The sequence below is a fragment of the Diorhabda sublineata genome, chromosome 7 (assembly GCF_026230105.1).
Source record: "Diorhabda sublineata isolate icDioSubl1.1 chromosome 7, icDioSubl1.1, whole genome shotgun sequence".
NCBI lineage: Eukaryota > Metazoa > Arthropoda > Insecta > Coleoptera > Chrysomelidae > Diorhabda > Diorhabda sublineata.
Window position 1 is genome coordinate 7,089,495 of NC_079480.1, and position 15,814 is coordinate 7,105,308.

Sequence of the window (15,814 nt, forward strand, 5' to 3'; positions counted from 1 at the left end):
CTCAATTTAAGTTGTAAAGTACCCCTTCACATAACATAATAACCCAACTTCGGTTTCCAAGATCGTTATGATACTTTTTGATGTATTGAGATATAAATAACTGGTCAAAAATTATATCACATCTCTTACAACAAATCATCAGCTACGAGAGCCAACTCACAAAGATTGTTTATATTCAAATGTCAGATCATTCTCATTTCAGGAGTCAAAGAGGCTACATCATTTTCAAACTTATTTTAGACTAAAAACTTTTGACATTCACTGTTTATTAATGTTAATTGGTTGTTTATTTAATTAAATAATTACATGGAGAGAACATTATTTATACTCCGAATCATCTAATATAGTGATTTTTGTTGTAGATATCAATCAAGTTTATCATGAAATACATTGATGCAGGAATATTATTAATAATACTTTGTACATTTTCCGAAATCCAGTCATGTAAGTATATTTTTTGGAATGTATATTTTTTCTATTGAAATAAAAACTAAAAAGTTTCGACTACTCAATCTGAGTTGAGGTTTTTTATTAAAAAGTGAGAACATTTATTGTTCTGTCACAAAGAAGAGGTTTTCCGCCTTGTAATTTCACAGTTATTGCGTATTGATATTAACAAAGAAGGTAAAACAACTTCTACAAGAAAGATTCTACGATTTCAAATTTGGGAGAGCTTGGTCGAATGAAGTTTTCTGTTTGCCAACTGAATTCATGATTTCAGCTATGTCCAAATATTTTCCACATTTTTGGTAAATAATGTAGTATAAAATATAGAGCTGTTTCCACCTACTTCGGATTTTGAGCCAGAAATACTTTTTCCCTCATTTGTAGATCTTTCATACGTTTGAAATCCAGTTCAAGTTTAATGGAGGTTATAATAATCTTGATGAAAATTTCGTTTCCATTAACATTCCTCCATAACTGAATATCAGCTACCTACTCTATGTTTTTGAAATATTTGTTTACACTTCGAACCATGAAGAAAGCTTGAGCAAAATCTTCAATATCAGACATATGTAATATAATATCAGCAAATAACCACAAGAAATACATGCAAGCATCATTCAGTAAACTGAAAAGTTTTTTCCGATAATTGCCGTTTAACGTGCCCCAATGTTCGTCATTTCTAGTCGCAATAAGTTTAATGTTGCTTCAATGCCTGAGCAATTTTCTCAATTTTTTTTATTAGATGTTGAAAGTTCATGTAATTTTTTTTCTTTGGTATTTGGGTCGTCATTTCTGGGTTCAAAATCTTTTTGTAAAACAAGCTTAAATGGTGTTTGATTGTGTTGTTTCAATTATCTTTCAATTTTTTTCAAGAATTTGTTTTGCATATTTACGAGAGGCTAATATGAGCATTATGAATACCTTCTTCGAGTATACAACTAAAATCCTTGATGTAGAAACTAGAAACTATTCGTTGTAGTGTAAATCCGCTGTATGGGCGAGAGAAATTTTATTTTACCTTTTGGAGTTTCCCCTATATTTGAACTGATTGAAGTGAAGAGTGAAGTGATTCATTTCGTTATAGACTAACTAGCCGCTTTTAGCGAATTCGTTGATTGTTCAGTTAGTTTAACGTTAATAGAATTAGAAGTATCATTTTGTATTTTTATTTGTTCCAGCTGAAATCTTCAGATTTTGCAACTGGTCAGATCCGAAATTGCAGGATTGCTTGGAAAAATCGATTCAACAAGGAATAGAATCACTAAGATATCGAGATGGTGAGCTTGAATCATTTCGCTTCAATCTATATTTGAACTATTCCAATTTATATAGATTTTATGAGATTTTTACATGCATATTTTTGTTTTTTGGTAATCAATAACAAAAATGGAGCAATTAATTTGTTTGCAATGACTTGGAGTCATCTTAATTATCTCATTAAGATTTCTACGTTATAAATCTAGTTGGGAAGATGGTAATATCATTTTGAAAATTGTCGTTTATACGTCTATTGAGAGATAATATGAGTAACTATGATTGACGTGTTTCTTCTTTTTTGAGTCATATATTTTCATCAGCCTATAGCTCTGAGTTCCTGATGTTATCAATTATATTTGATCTACATATTTCCAGATAAATTATCACTTCCGCTTGACTGATTGATAGATTGTGATGTTTTGAAAGGAAGAATTAACATAAACGAAACGAAAAGGATACAAAGAAATTATATGAAGGAAAAGTTGAAGATGAGATGAATTATATTTTCCATGATATAAACAATACTGATAATATTGATAATCAATGTAAAGTATTTGGAGATAATAAATGAATGCTGTAAAATTAGAATTAGGAACAGTTGGAGTATCGAAAGATGGAAAACTTATGAGAAGAAGAGAAATTTGAATATTTTCAAGAAAATTAGGAGCTTATTGAAAGAAAACAACCTGAAGAAGTATATATATGATGAAGGCATTTAATATCAAATAAATTAATTGACAAAATGATCAACCTAGAATTTGGTATAGCAATGAACTTAGTAACTTGTACCAGAAACGCTGAAACATCTGAAATAAAAGAATGAGAAAATGAAATATTCTAATTAATAATGTGAACGGAATGGATGAGGATTGGAAATATTATCATTTTTGCATAAAAGAGCAGATAATAAAGATTCTTAGCACTATGTTGATGGTACGAAACTGAGGTGCTAAAAATTTATTAGAGTATTTTTTTGAAGAATAAACAAAGATTTAATACCTGTATCATTCTTTAGAAAGATCCCAGAGAACTTTTTCTAACTGTAAAGAACGGGACCTTATATCCAAATCATTCATACACGAGAATATGAAAAAGACTAAAAATGTATATATGTGAGTGGAGTCTAGTACCTAGTATGGGAACTACTGGGAAAAAATAGGGGCTATGGCGTGCAATGTAGTGAGTAATGCCGATAATCTTTCAATCAACACCCGTAGACCCTTTCACGATAGCCTACTATGAATCACTCAGGAAGTTACAGAGCACTCAGTCAATTTCAAAAATATTGAGTGCTCAAAAGTGTATACTAATTAAAACTGTATACTAAGTGCTGTATCTAAATATCTAGAAGTCATCCTGGACAGCGAACTGGACGGCCTATATGGAACAAGTTTGCAAAGGCCCACGGCAGATAAGGGCTCTCTCTTAATACTATGTTGTGGATATTCGAGATATTCTCCTACCTAAACTAACTTATATTTATCAGATCTGGTAGAAGAGGACTGATAAAAAAAGATATATCAAACCTGAGAATCATTGGCGCAGAGGGAAGCGGAACATGCGGAAAGGGCAACATCAACGATTACTCTAAGGGATCCCCTGGAAGTTGAGCCTTTACAAATTATTATCAGCATGCAGGATGTTAACTTGCACTATCGAATAAAAGACACACATTGGAGAAAACTGTCAAGATGACATGGACCACAGAGACAGGAGGAAGTGGGAATCCTCAAAATGTGTCCTAATAGGATGCAACAGACGCACCGACACTGAAATTCAATGGCATCCTTCCCAGCAGGAAGCAATTGGATCAAAATAAAGTTTGTTTAACTTCAAATGGTGACGTCTACCACATGGATAGAACCAAAAATTGCCAGGTAGCTGGAGGCAATAAAAAGCTAGTGGTCGTACTTACCGCAGTCTAGTTTGGTGTACAAGAAACTACAACATTATTGTAGACAGATAATGCACTAAACGTGCTGCAAAAACATGACCACCGAATCAAAGCTGAATGTGGAATCCAATAAAGTGCCTATATTGGCAAATGAAACGACACTTCAGGTGGTCTTAATCCTTGAACGAGCAATGAATTGGCTATTGACCTCTTGATCAGTTTGGAGCCACTCATCCACTGAAAGGATTCAAGTCTGCAGTAGGATTCCCTCAGAAGCGGATTGACGTAAAAAGTAGAGTGGCAAATAGGAAAGCCAAAGACTCTGATAGGTCCAATCAGAGAGTACGCGGCAAACGGTTATTACAAACAGACAATGCTACTGATTTTGATAATCAACAATAAGTTTCAATTTTCCTTTTTCTATCTGCATTGAAAATTTAATTACTCTAATTCTTGCACGGATTCTATCTAAATGATAATATCTATCATTATTATAACTTCATCAATTTTTCAGGAATGAATCTTCCTTCAAGTGATCCTTTTTTTGTGGAAAATATTGTACTCGATACTGCTAAAACTTCAGTGAAATTAGATCTAAAATTTAACAATGTGCAAGTTTTTGGTTTTAGTAATTTGACAGTACTACGAGTCGAGTAAGTTAACATTGAATGATAGTATAATTTTCGTTTCGCATCCATATATTTGATTACAATATCCTAAGGAATGCTTGAAATTATTCTTTCGCCCTTGAACAAAAAAAGGAAATTGCTTCTTTTACCTCCACTAGAATAGAAATAACTACTATTGCAGTTATTGTTGTTGTCTCTAATTCTACATAGCAACTTTTACAACAATAATTATTATAAATATCTTGTTATGGATTTACATCACTTTGCCGTGACACTAATATATAATTTGAGTTTAGTCATTGAATTTTCATGTTGTAATAATTTGTGGACTCTAATTTTGAACTAAAATGGAAATAATAAGAATACGAATGTCTTGAAGATTTGAATAACGTCAAAATCTTATGTATGTTAGATTTGGTACTACTCACGATAGCAATAGAACAAGGAACGAGGTCAATGATTCAATTTAGTTAGATATATTCTTCTTCTTCTTCCTCTTCCAATAGGACCAGATCCTGTTCAATCCTGTACGTTTGGTACTCTTCTTGGATCTTCCTGAAAACCTGATCTCCAGCTCTCGTATCACCTCTTTGGTGGTCTGCCTACAGGTCTGCGTGTGTTCGGTCTCTGAGTTTTAGCCCACTTTGCCCATCTGTCTTCTTGCATTCTTTCTACGTGATCCCTCCAGAATCTTTTTCTCGCATGACCCATCTCACCACATCCTGTACATCCAATTCTTCTATTATGTCATCACTCCTTATTCGATCCCTGAGATTGACTCCCTTGATGATTCGCAGTATTTTCATCTCTGTGGTTCTCATTATTCTGAGGTCACACACACGTTTTATAGATTCTGGTCTTGCTCTGTGAGCTCATCGTTTTGTTTCTCCACACTTTATCTCTCAGAGAGCCGCTGACTTGGTTAAACTAACTCTGGATCCACCGATCTTCTGTTAATTATGGATAGTGATCGCCCTTCTTATGTATAAATGTATGTATGTATGGATTTGGGATCTCGTATACACTACGATCCAAAGGATCTATTGTATATGTATATATATATATATATATATATATATATATATATATATATATATTTATATATATATATATATATATCCATTAATCCCTCTCCTTTTAAAAAGTCCAGAATGTGGTATGGCTTCAATTACCAGGCACAGGTATAGTGGTAGAAGTTTCGTCCTCTGTACAACAAAACCTGCACGCCGCATTATCTGCTAGGTATAGCATCTTCAGGTGTTTGTTGAGGCAACAGTGCCACAATAGAACTCGTGTTAGTATTTGTAGATTGTTCTTACTCGGCAGATCCACTCTGGTTATAGTTTCCCAGAAGAGTCTTTGCCTGTCTTAGCCCTTGTAGGTTGTCCTAATAATTGGTTTTGCTCCTATCTACCTTCTTTTCTAGTGCTTTTTTCCATTGTTCTGTAGCTGATACCACAAATGGGTTCGGGTCCCATGAAGAGCTTGTCTCCCCTCGCTTTAGAGAGCTTATCAGCTATTCCATTTCCCTACGCTCAGGTTTGTCGTCCCGGAATCCAGAGTGTTTGGTTCTGGATTCATCCGTATACCATTTAAAGGCATTTCTGTTCATTCCTTGTATGGTGTTTTGATCCCACTTGATTTTACAGTTTATTATTTTTTCTCAAAGCTACTCAAACTTTTTCGATGAAATGTCCTGAAGCATCACCCTTCTTAAGGAGAAGTGCTTTAAATTTCGGAAAAAGGATGGAAAATGTTCTCTCTGGGTAACCAAGTCTTTGAATTGACGGGCATTTAGAGCTTTAGTTGATAATGGAAATCACTAATTCCAAATTTCTTCCGAAAATTTTTGCGCACAAAGCGGTTCTTGGAGAATGATACAATGGTTAACAAGTATCTTGTGTTAATGTTTTCTTTCAAAATAGTCATACTTTTGGCCCCATATGTTAAAATCGACACAATTTTATCGAGGGGAATATGGTGGAATTTAATACATATTTTCGATTTACAGACGAATTTTAATTAATGGAAATGTGATTCTTTTCTAACCAAGTTTTTTTAAATGAAAATTTTATTCCATCTTGTGTGGATGTTCGTGCCAAGGCCACACTTTGAATCGCCCTTTGCCGACCACTGGTTATGTCTTAATACGGTTTTCTGTTTTGTTTGATGTTTACATATCAAACATATCCAAAAATTAGAAAACCTGAACAAATATTTGTAAGAAGCAAATATATAGTTATTTTTCCGTATACAAGCATTATTAGGATGGAGGGTAATTATTTAGTTTAGGTTACATACGCCTGATTTCCTTGAAATTTTAGTGTGTTATACAGTTTTTCATGCTGAAAATGAAGATATACAAGGATGTATTGATATCCAGTTAGACTAGATCAGTACAGAGCATAAACAAAATATTGCGTTACCATAGTAACGAACAATAACTTATTAGAAGTGTCAGTGTGAAGTTTGAGGTCAGAAAAAGTAAATCAGAGTTACGCAATAAATTAGAAGAAAGAAGATGTCCACCGAAAATGCGACCGTGAAAAATTGGACTGCAAGCTTGAAAAGAGGTAAATTTTCCATTGAAGATGATGACCGATCGGGAAGGCCTGTTTTTGTGTCAGTCTCCGAAAATATCGAGGCAGTTCATGACATGATTTTATAAGACCGTCGAATTGGGCTAAAATGGATATCTGAAGCACTGAATATTTCATACGAACGAATCATATAGTTCACGTTAATTTGAACATGAAAAAAATTGCTGCAAAATGGATCCCCAAATGTTTGAATGTTGACCAAAAGCGTGCAAGGGTAGAAGCATCGCGTCCTATTTGGGCTCAATTTGAAAACGATGTAGACTTCTTAAGCCGAATTGGTACTATGGATGGATGTACTTGGGTACATTTCTACGATCAAGAAACAAAGCACCGATCGATGGAATGACGATAATCTGGTTCTCCAAGACCTAAGTTTCGTGTCGAAAAATCTGCTGGAGAAGTTCTTGCTTCACTTTTTTGGGATTGCCATTGAGTAATAATGATTGATTTTCTGGATAATTGTAGAAGAGTAACTGGAGATTACTATTCGACATTACTGACCACTCTATGGAAAAAAATTAAAGAGAAAAGACATGGAAAGCTATCCAAAGGTGTTTTGTTTTTGCAGGACAACGCCCCTGCACACAAATCTCGTGTTGTGATTTAGGGTTTGAATTACTAGAACCACCAGATTTGACTCCGTCTGACTATAATCTCTTTCATCAACTAAAAAAAAGTTTAAAAGTCTGTAAATTTTCTTTTAACGAGGAGGTAATAAAATCTGTGGAGGTCTGGTTTGAAGAGCAAGAAGAAACATTATTTTCGAAAAGTCTAGAGACGTTATAAATGTATCCTAATGAGAGGAGGACATGGAATTTTTGTTTGGTTCTAGAGTAGGTAAGAATTATTCAATATATCTTCGTATATATGTTGGGCGCGGACAACATTACTTCACATAGTTTTTAGTGTTAAAAATTTAGACTATCTTTTAACACCCCCTCCGCCCTTAATCCTCTCCAACATTAAATATAATTAGTTACGACTAATGTAATGACACAAATCTATTTCTAACAATAATCATTTATTTACACGTACAAATAATCATCAATTTCTATTGGATACATTTGTGACATTTCTTTAATAGATGCTTCGATTCTATTTGAATATGAATAATGTCTTTTAAATAGAAATTCCCCAAAATAGTGACGATAACGAGTTCTCGTTGTTCCATAAAGAAGTATGTTATCACGAATATCTAGTCAAAGTCGCTCAATATTTTGAGTATGAGCCTAACATAATCTAACCTAACCTAATCTAGCCTAACCTATCTAAATATTCAACTTCGGAAAAGTATGTGAAGGAATAATTTCCGCGCCCTATATGTATGTATTAAATTAATCAAGATAATTTTCTCCTCAACATACTAAAATTTTAAGGAAATCGAGCGTATGCAATCTAAACTAAATAATTACAGGAATGAGTTTATCTATTGTTTTCTTGTTGAGTATGTATTGCTTTTTTTATTACTCATACATGTTTCAATCAATCAAAGCAACGCGGCTGATGTCGAGAGCTTAATATGGTACAAATTTTTTATTGAAATAATCAATTCTTCCGTAGTTACAATGAAAAAGAGAATATTCTTTCGTTTGTTTCTGAACATCCCAGAATGATTCTGAAGGGTCAATATATAACTAAAGGAAATATATTGGTATTATCCGTCTTTGGAGAAGGAGATTTTGTGATAACAACTTGTGAGTATTATTTTTACTAATATCCAAGAACCAGCTAATCCATGATTTTGAAAATAATCTATACCATCATTTACTTAGATTCCTGAAAATTTAGCATTATTTGAATCAAAATAAGTCCTTTGACATCTTTTTGGTATTCTTAGAAATACCAATCAATCACAATTTCTTAATAGTAGATTAGATACGATTCTTTGTAAATACACTACGATCTAAAATGATCGTCCTTCGCTAGAGCTGGTCATTTGAGCTACAGATCTTCATCTAGAAATAATGAGAGAAATAGCCTTGGAAAGGTTAATTTTCCTTATAGTGGTCGACTGGAATGCTTGCTGATTAGCAGCATATACTCTCTTTTCCAGAAAATCTCCAGTCATCGGTGTCTTTTCTTTCTACTCTGACAAGGAAAGATCCAGGAGTCGTATCGTAATGATTTATGGGATTAAGGAAAACGTGGACAAAAAATGAGAATTTGAGCGGCCAAGAAAATAACGATCATGACTTGTTCGACATTGATGAACGGGTCTTCAACAACTATAGGTCTTTCTTCAGTTCCAATTTTCGCAATAAAATACTGATCTACATAAAATTGAAACAGTCTTAGTGTGCTTTTATAAAGATGAAAATAGCATTTGTTTTTGTCAAAAGTACTTAGGATTAAGATTTTTTAAAGTAAAATATCTGAATCTTCCTGCTGGTTTCATTTTCAATTATCTTGAGGACATGTGGGAGAATTTTCATTCTGTTTCATTGTATCAGTTTTGATGGAGATTATACTTGTACCGATCTCATAATGGTAAACATAGATTCTTGATTGTTCTTATGCTTTTTCTTGAGGAAATTAAACGTTTTTGCGTAGACATTTTTATATCGTTCTTGTGGAACTTGCATAAGATATCTCACTTTTTATTATAATGTTGATTGACTAAGAAAATAAGAAAACTATCGGAGTTCTTCTACCTAACAACTTTTTTTTATAATATTATTTTGTTTTAGTTGACACAATAATGAGAATAGAAATACATATAGGAGATGGAAATGGTACTCATTGTATCAGAATTAAAAAAGTTGTACTGACGTTAAAGCCTGCACTTGTTAAATTCGATTTCAAAAATTTGTTCAATGGTGATAAGATACTTGCAGATACAGTTTTGAAGACGGTAAATGACAATTGGGATTTAGTATACAACGACGTGGAAAATGGAATTAATAAAGTATTTAGTGAGTCCTTCGAGCAAGTTGCGAAAAAGTTATTTGAAATTATATGTTTCCCAATGTTTCAAAGTTAAAGTTAAATGTTTGATCTTTTGTTAAGGGTTTTTATGGAAAAAGTTTTGTAGATTCTATGGTTTTTCAGTTGAATTATATAATTGAATAAATAACTGCGTATATTTTCATATTTTGATTCTGTTGAACACGTTGAAGAACATTATTAGATAATAATAATTATTATATATTCTTCTTGAATATCGAATACAAATCAAAATTATTTGTTAGCTTCGCTCATGTATAGAATACTTTAGATATTTTTTATCATATTGGAATACTAATTTTAGAAATTGGCATTTAAACGTCGCGATGTCGCGTTTATTTTCAAGAATTCCGAGAAGAAATATGAGAAGAAAATATTATTATCAAAAATTTACAATTATTTTTTGGGAATGCACTGAATTGTGTTTATTAAATTACATTTGTATGGTTATAATGTGTGGAAAAAAATACCTGAAGAGTAAATGAAAATAATAATATATGAGGAGAAGACGATTGTTGTATATATATGAAATTTCACTATGTTCATTTACTCTTGAACTATTTTTTTACAATTACATTCCTTTCTCAATTGGTTTAACTTTTTCACATTGTACGTTAGGACTAGTTTCGTCAATCCATATATGAGTGCCACTCAGTTTTTTACTTTGTATAAGTATCTCCATTTCTTTTCTGCTTTTCCCACTTATTTGGGCTCTCCAATTCTCATATCAACGATGTCCTCTTCTATATTGAACTTGATATCTAACGTTTCCGTAACTTTCTCAACTTTCTATATTGTTTTTTCTTTTCCTTCAATGTTCATATCCTGTAATCATTTTTACAATTACAATCATTTCTCAATAGGTTTAAGTTTTTCACAATGTACGTTAGGATTATTTTTATTGATCTATATATGAGTGCCTCTTAGTATAAGTATCTGCACTTTCTTGCTGCTTTTCAAACATTTTTGGGCTCTCCATATTTCATATCAACGATGTCCTCTTCTATATTGAACTTGATATCTAAAGTTTCCATTACTTTATCAACTTTCTCTATTGTTTTTTACGTCCCCTCCATTTTTCATATCCTGTAATCATTTTTACAATTAAACTCCTTTCTCAATAGGTTTAACTTCTTCACAATTTACGTTAGGACTATTTCCGTCAATCCATATATGAATTCCACTTAGTTTTTTACTTTGTATAGGTATCTCCACTTTCTTGCTGCTTTTCACACATTTTTGGATTCTCCAATTCTCAAATCAACGATGTCCTTTTCTATATTTTACTTGATATCTAACGTATTCATTTCCTGTTCTAGAAAGGCAAATTTAACATCTTGCTTTTGCACTCTTCCCTTTAGTAATTCGCATTATGTTCTTCTGTTTCTTTCAAATTTGTTTATTCATATTCATATTATATTTATTAATTATTTTTCACTGGCGTAAAAAGCATATTCCACTTCCAACAATTCAGAGGATTCGCTTTCAGCTAGTACTCAAATTCTGTATTTTTCACACAATACGACAACGCCGAAAATATAAAATCCAGACTAGGTCAGTTATTACTGATAGTTTTTATACATTTTATCAGCTAACCTGTTTACTTACCCAGAAATCTTATTTTTGATGAATAGCTAGTTTTTTGTTAAGTGTATCAAAATCGCTAACTAAGTAGGACATCTGAATATTGCATGTGATTTATTTATCATAAAAAATCCCAAATTTGTCATTTCGATACCACGTTGCCAATCCTTTAAAACTATTTTTTGTTATCTACGAAATTTCACATTTTTGGCGTTCTTGAACAACGTCTTGAGATGAGAGAGTAAGGAATTAACAAATTCGTCATATCAACTATCGTTTTTAAAGAGAAAAACGTGATTACGAGATGTGCGTATTTAACAATGAGGATAACGATGTTACAGAAGTGAGCATGTTCCAAATTCTAGCAGCTGTTAGCTGTTCTATGTTATTTTCTGTTATGAGTGCCTCTCATCACTGGAATTACATTAAACTAACTATTTTTAGTGACGTTTCAAATGCAGATGATGCTGCCCGGGTCGCTCACAAAAAACATATGTTCATATCAAAAAAATCCGTAATCAGATTGTCTCTTGAGTATTTTGAGTTTGATGGCCAAATCGTGCAGAGATATTTTGAATTCCATTAACACATGTGACAATTTATGGGTTTTTACTTATGCTCTTGAATTCTTGAATAATGGAAGAGAAAGCGGTGTCTTCATAGGCTGATAGAACAAGACTTCCAGCACTGTTATAAAAAATATGTATGAATTCAAAATAAAATGATCTTTAACCTTTCCACTGCTAGTATTACTTTATCAATAATTTGTGAAATCCATTAGAATGCGTTTATGGGACTATTTTAGTCAGTTGCAACAGTCAAATGTTGAAAATCTTGCGCCCGACTTTAGGGATGGTCGGCAAGTACAGAACGTTCGTCTAGACCTACTAAAATAGGGCAAAGCCGGGAAAGCTTCACTGGCCCGACTATAGTAGGACGTGAAAAGGTTAATGCCACTTTGAAGATCTTAATAGTGAATGCAGCCAACGCAAATTACTCTGATTCAAAAATATTTCAATATCAAGGCGTTTTATATTTTCCAATTTCATATGATACTAATAAATATCAACCAGAATTTCTTTCTTTAATTTGCTTCTTCCAACGAGATCCACACGTTCATTAGTTAAACATTTATAACTGTTCATTGAAAAGAAACATTGAATTACCCTCACTACTTTGTTGATGCATATATTTTCCGGTAACATTTACTTAAAGTGAACAATCATTTCTAATGGTTCAAGATAGGGATTACGCCGTCTGTTAACAATCCTAGAAATCTTAAGCTATTTTCCCTTGTCTTCTTTTACTAGGTCTGCCAATCTTTTTATATAAACTTCCATATCACTTGAAATCCTGTTTCTAGCTTTTCTTTCAAATTATTTAGAGAATGAAAAGTGACTAAATAGCATTTCCTTTTACCAAACTTGAATTTTACCGCCCTATTTCTGCCCTATTTCCGCCCTAAATAATTCTGCTATCATATCTTCATGATAATTAGCAGCAGATGTTATCAGATATTAATAAAGCATTCATAATAATAATCAAATGAATCTCACCAAACGACCCCGCTGCTTATCGCAGACTTTCTGGCAGGAAAAATTTGAAGAAATTGTATTGATGTATTTTGACAAATGGACTGAAGGTTTGTTAGATAAATTTTATACGGGTAGTAAACATTATTTTTCATTCCTAATATGTCGTGCGTATTTATGAAATATTGATAAAAATAGAAAATAACTTGGTAGCGAACTGAACTGAACATAAATTTATGAAAATAATTAAAAAAATATAAAATTCCTAAAAGATGAATAACAATAATTTATCCGAAACAATTTAATTTCCAAGGACTCATTTGAACGATCACAATTCATATGTACCTTAATTTCATACAAAACTTTTATTAATTCATGATTTTCGGTCGGTGAATTTTAATCCCTTTTACTGCTGCGAATATTTAATTTATATTTAACATCCTGCCCATTGTTTGAATAAACAAAATTCATGGAGATTTACGTCCAAATAATTGCTATTCCACCGTCAGAGTAATACCGATATATGCCTCGGCAGAAAATATTTTACCCGCATTAATCTTCGAATAATTGGTTTCTGCTGAAGTTGTTCATTAACAATTTGAATATGTTTTGTGTTTAAAATAAACTCTGGAATAATATCTACCCTTTTGTTGAGAAGTATGCCATTGTGCAGAGAATTTCGAGACAAAAATACGAGTAGAAGGTGAGTTATCGAACTACAGTGAAACCTCCAACTTCTCAGCTGTTTTTTGGAAAAAACATTGATCAAAAGTACTAATATTATATAGAAATAGAAATATTACGGCTTTGAAAGGTGTTAAATCAAATAAGTAATACATACTTGAACATACAAGTTGACTTTTAGAAGCCAAATCAGAAGAAACTTGTGGCACTCCATGTTGTCTAAAATCGTTAAATTTTCCCACTGACGAAATAATGATTTACAGTTTCGTTTTCCATATGGGATGCAATATTAAAGGAAAGTAATGAACAAACCTTAAAAAGATTTTTTAAACAATCACGTTTGTTGTGTGCCGTTCGTATGCCCGGTAGAAAATTTATTTTTTTAGGACCCAGAGGAGACCTATGGACAACAAGTTAAATTATATCTCGTGTGGCATCAACATCACGCTCTGGAGCTACAACTTCTTTTTATGAAGGAACTGGCGAGGGAAGACTGATATGTTGAATGTTAACATCATTTTGGAAGGCGAATGATTAATATTTATTTGGATATTGTGCAATACTCGTAGAATTTCTTGATATGGACTTTGAAGCCTCAAGAGCTTTAAAGATGGTAGTCACAAAAAATGAAACAAATGCGAAGAAACATAAATACATAAAGAGTTATTGGTCCTCAGAATCATTTTTTAAAAATAACATTTTTCAAAATATAGGCATTTTCAAATGAGGAATGGTGAATAAATAACAGAACTTATTTGTTCACTAGATTATGTTTTCATTCCATAATAAATCACGCATCATCCAATATATTGTGAATGAATCCCACAAAGAGAGGCAGGAGTGTATACCATAAGATTTCGAGGAAACGGAACATGGAAACTAATGCGTACATCGAGCGCACATTGCTTTCAACACAACAATTCAACTCGTAGATATCTTATTGCGTTGATGGGAGAGCTAAAGAATCTATAGAGACTGGAAAAAGAATGAAATTATATCTTTCAATAAATTACTAACCTGTTATTAGACCAGTAACTATTGCAACTGCCAGTGTGACCACCAATCCAAGTAATTGATATCCAGCCTGCGTTCCAGCACTACGGACTGTTTCAGCTTTCATACCTCTACTTGGGTAAATTTCGTGGAGATCGTTGAGATACATATTTTCTGTAGCAATAGCTGCCATAAGGATACTTAATAATCCAGATAAAATCCCTGGCATTCCGTGGAGATTGTGTACACCACATGTATCAGAAATACCCAATGATTTTTCGATGATCGGCTAGAATATTTTAATAAAATTAATTGATAAATTGTACTACATAACTTTATGGGAAGAGGGTTCATATTTTCAGATAAACAGGTTTTCAATCTTGTCAATGGACAAAGTATTGAAATATGAGGAATATTTTTCAATCTGAGCATTATACGATACTATAATCATTTTGACGATGAAATCTCTGAAAATATAGGTAGACATCACGTGTTTCACTTTTATGAAGAGTTCTACTCTTACAAAATTCAGATTTTCTTCTCTTTTTGTTTTATTCTTTATCACGTGTCCCACTCCATATGTAACAAATTTTGATTATAGTAAAAAATACACAGTAATACTATAACGTGACTAAAATTGAACCACGGTTGTTTTTAGATACACCTTCATAAATTAGGTATTCCACAGTCACTATTTTGCAGCTGCGACAACGTATCGATCGGTGATACTTATCGAATTTTTCTTTAGTGCAAGAAAACTGAAGAGGCTGTATTAGTCCGGGCGCTGGCAGGGGTTTCCGTAGCCCTTTATGGGTCGCCACGAAGAAATTATTGTTCAGCTGTTTATTATTAACAATTTAATTGTTTAAACGGCCGTAATTTATTATCTACAATAGTTATGGGGCTTCTGATAAAACAGTCTTGTTGCAAATCTTCTAACAAATATTTCCAATTTCGAATTCTCAGAAAATATTTATTTATTCATTAGAACCAAACTTAAAGGCAAAGTAGTGTATAAAAAATGCAAAAATGTGCCGATTTCTCTTTCAATCGGTCGTATTTCAGCTTTGGTAAATTCAATTGAGACATTTGAGGATCCATTTCAAAGGACATACTTTTCCTTCAAAAAGACATCCCATACGTACAAATTTAAGCATTTGCAACAGTTTTATAGCACTTGGAAGATAAAATTTTGATAGGAAAATCACACTTTTATTTGTTTATAGGCTATTCGTGTGAAGACTAAACGTT

General features: G+C 32.6%; 2 protein-coding genes across 2 annotated transcripts in view; one reads left to right on the forward strand and one right to left on the reverse strand.

Moving 5' to 3' along the window:
* LOC130446540 (ammonium transporter Rh type B) overlaps positions 1-15,814 on the reverse strand; it is a 70,865-nt gene that overhangs the window by 15,412 nt on the left and 39,639 nt on the right. The window contains exon 6 of the mRNA XM_056782858.1: positions 14,588-14,852. Within this exon, the coding sequence (XP_056638836.1) occupies positions 14,588-14,852 (265 nt within the window). The remainder of the gene's footprint in view (positions 1-14,587; positions 14,853-15,814) is intronic.
* Positions 325-9,897, forward strand: LOC130446541 (protein takeout-like). The gene is made up of 5 exons (XM_056782859.1): positions 325-444; positions 1,626-1,724; positions 4,113-4,251; positions 8,388-8,521; positions 9,515-9,897. Exons 1-5 carry the CDS (start codon positions 381-383, stop codon positions 9,805-9,807), a joined length of 729 nt encoding a protein of 242 aa, XP_056638837.1. The 5' UTR covers positions 325-380; the 3' UTR covers positions 9,808-9,897.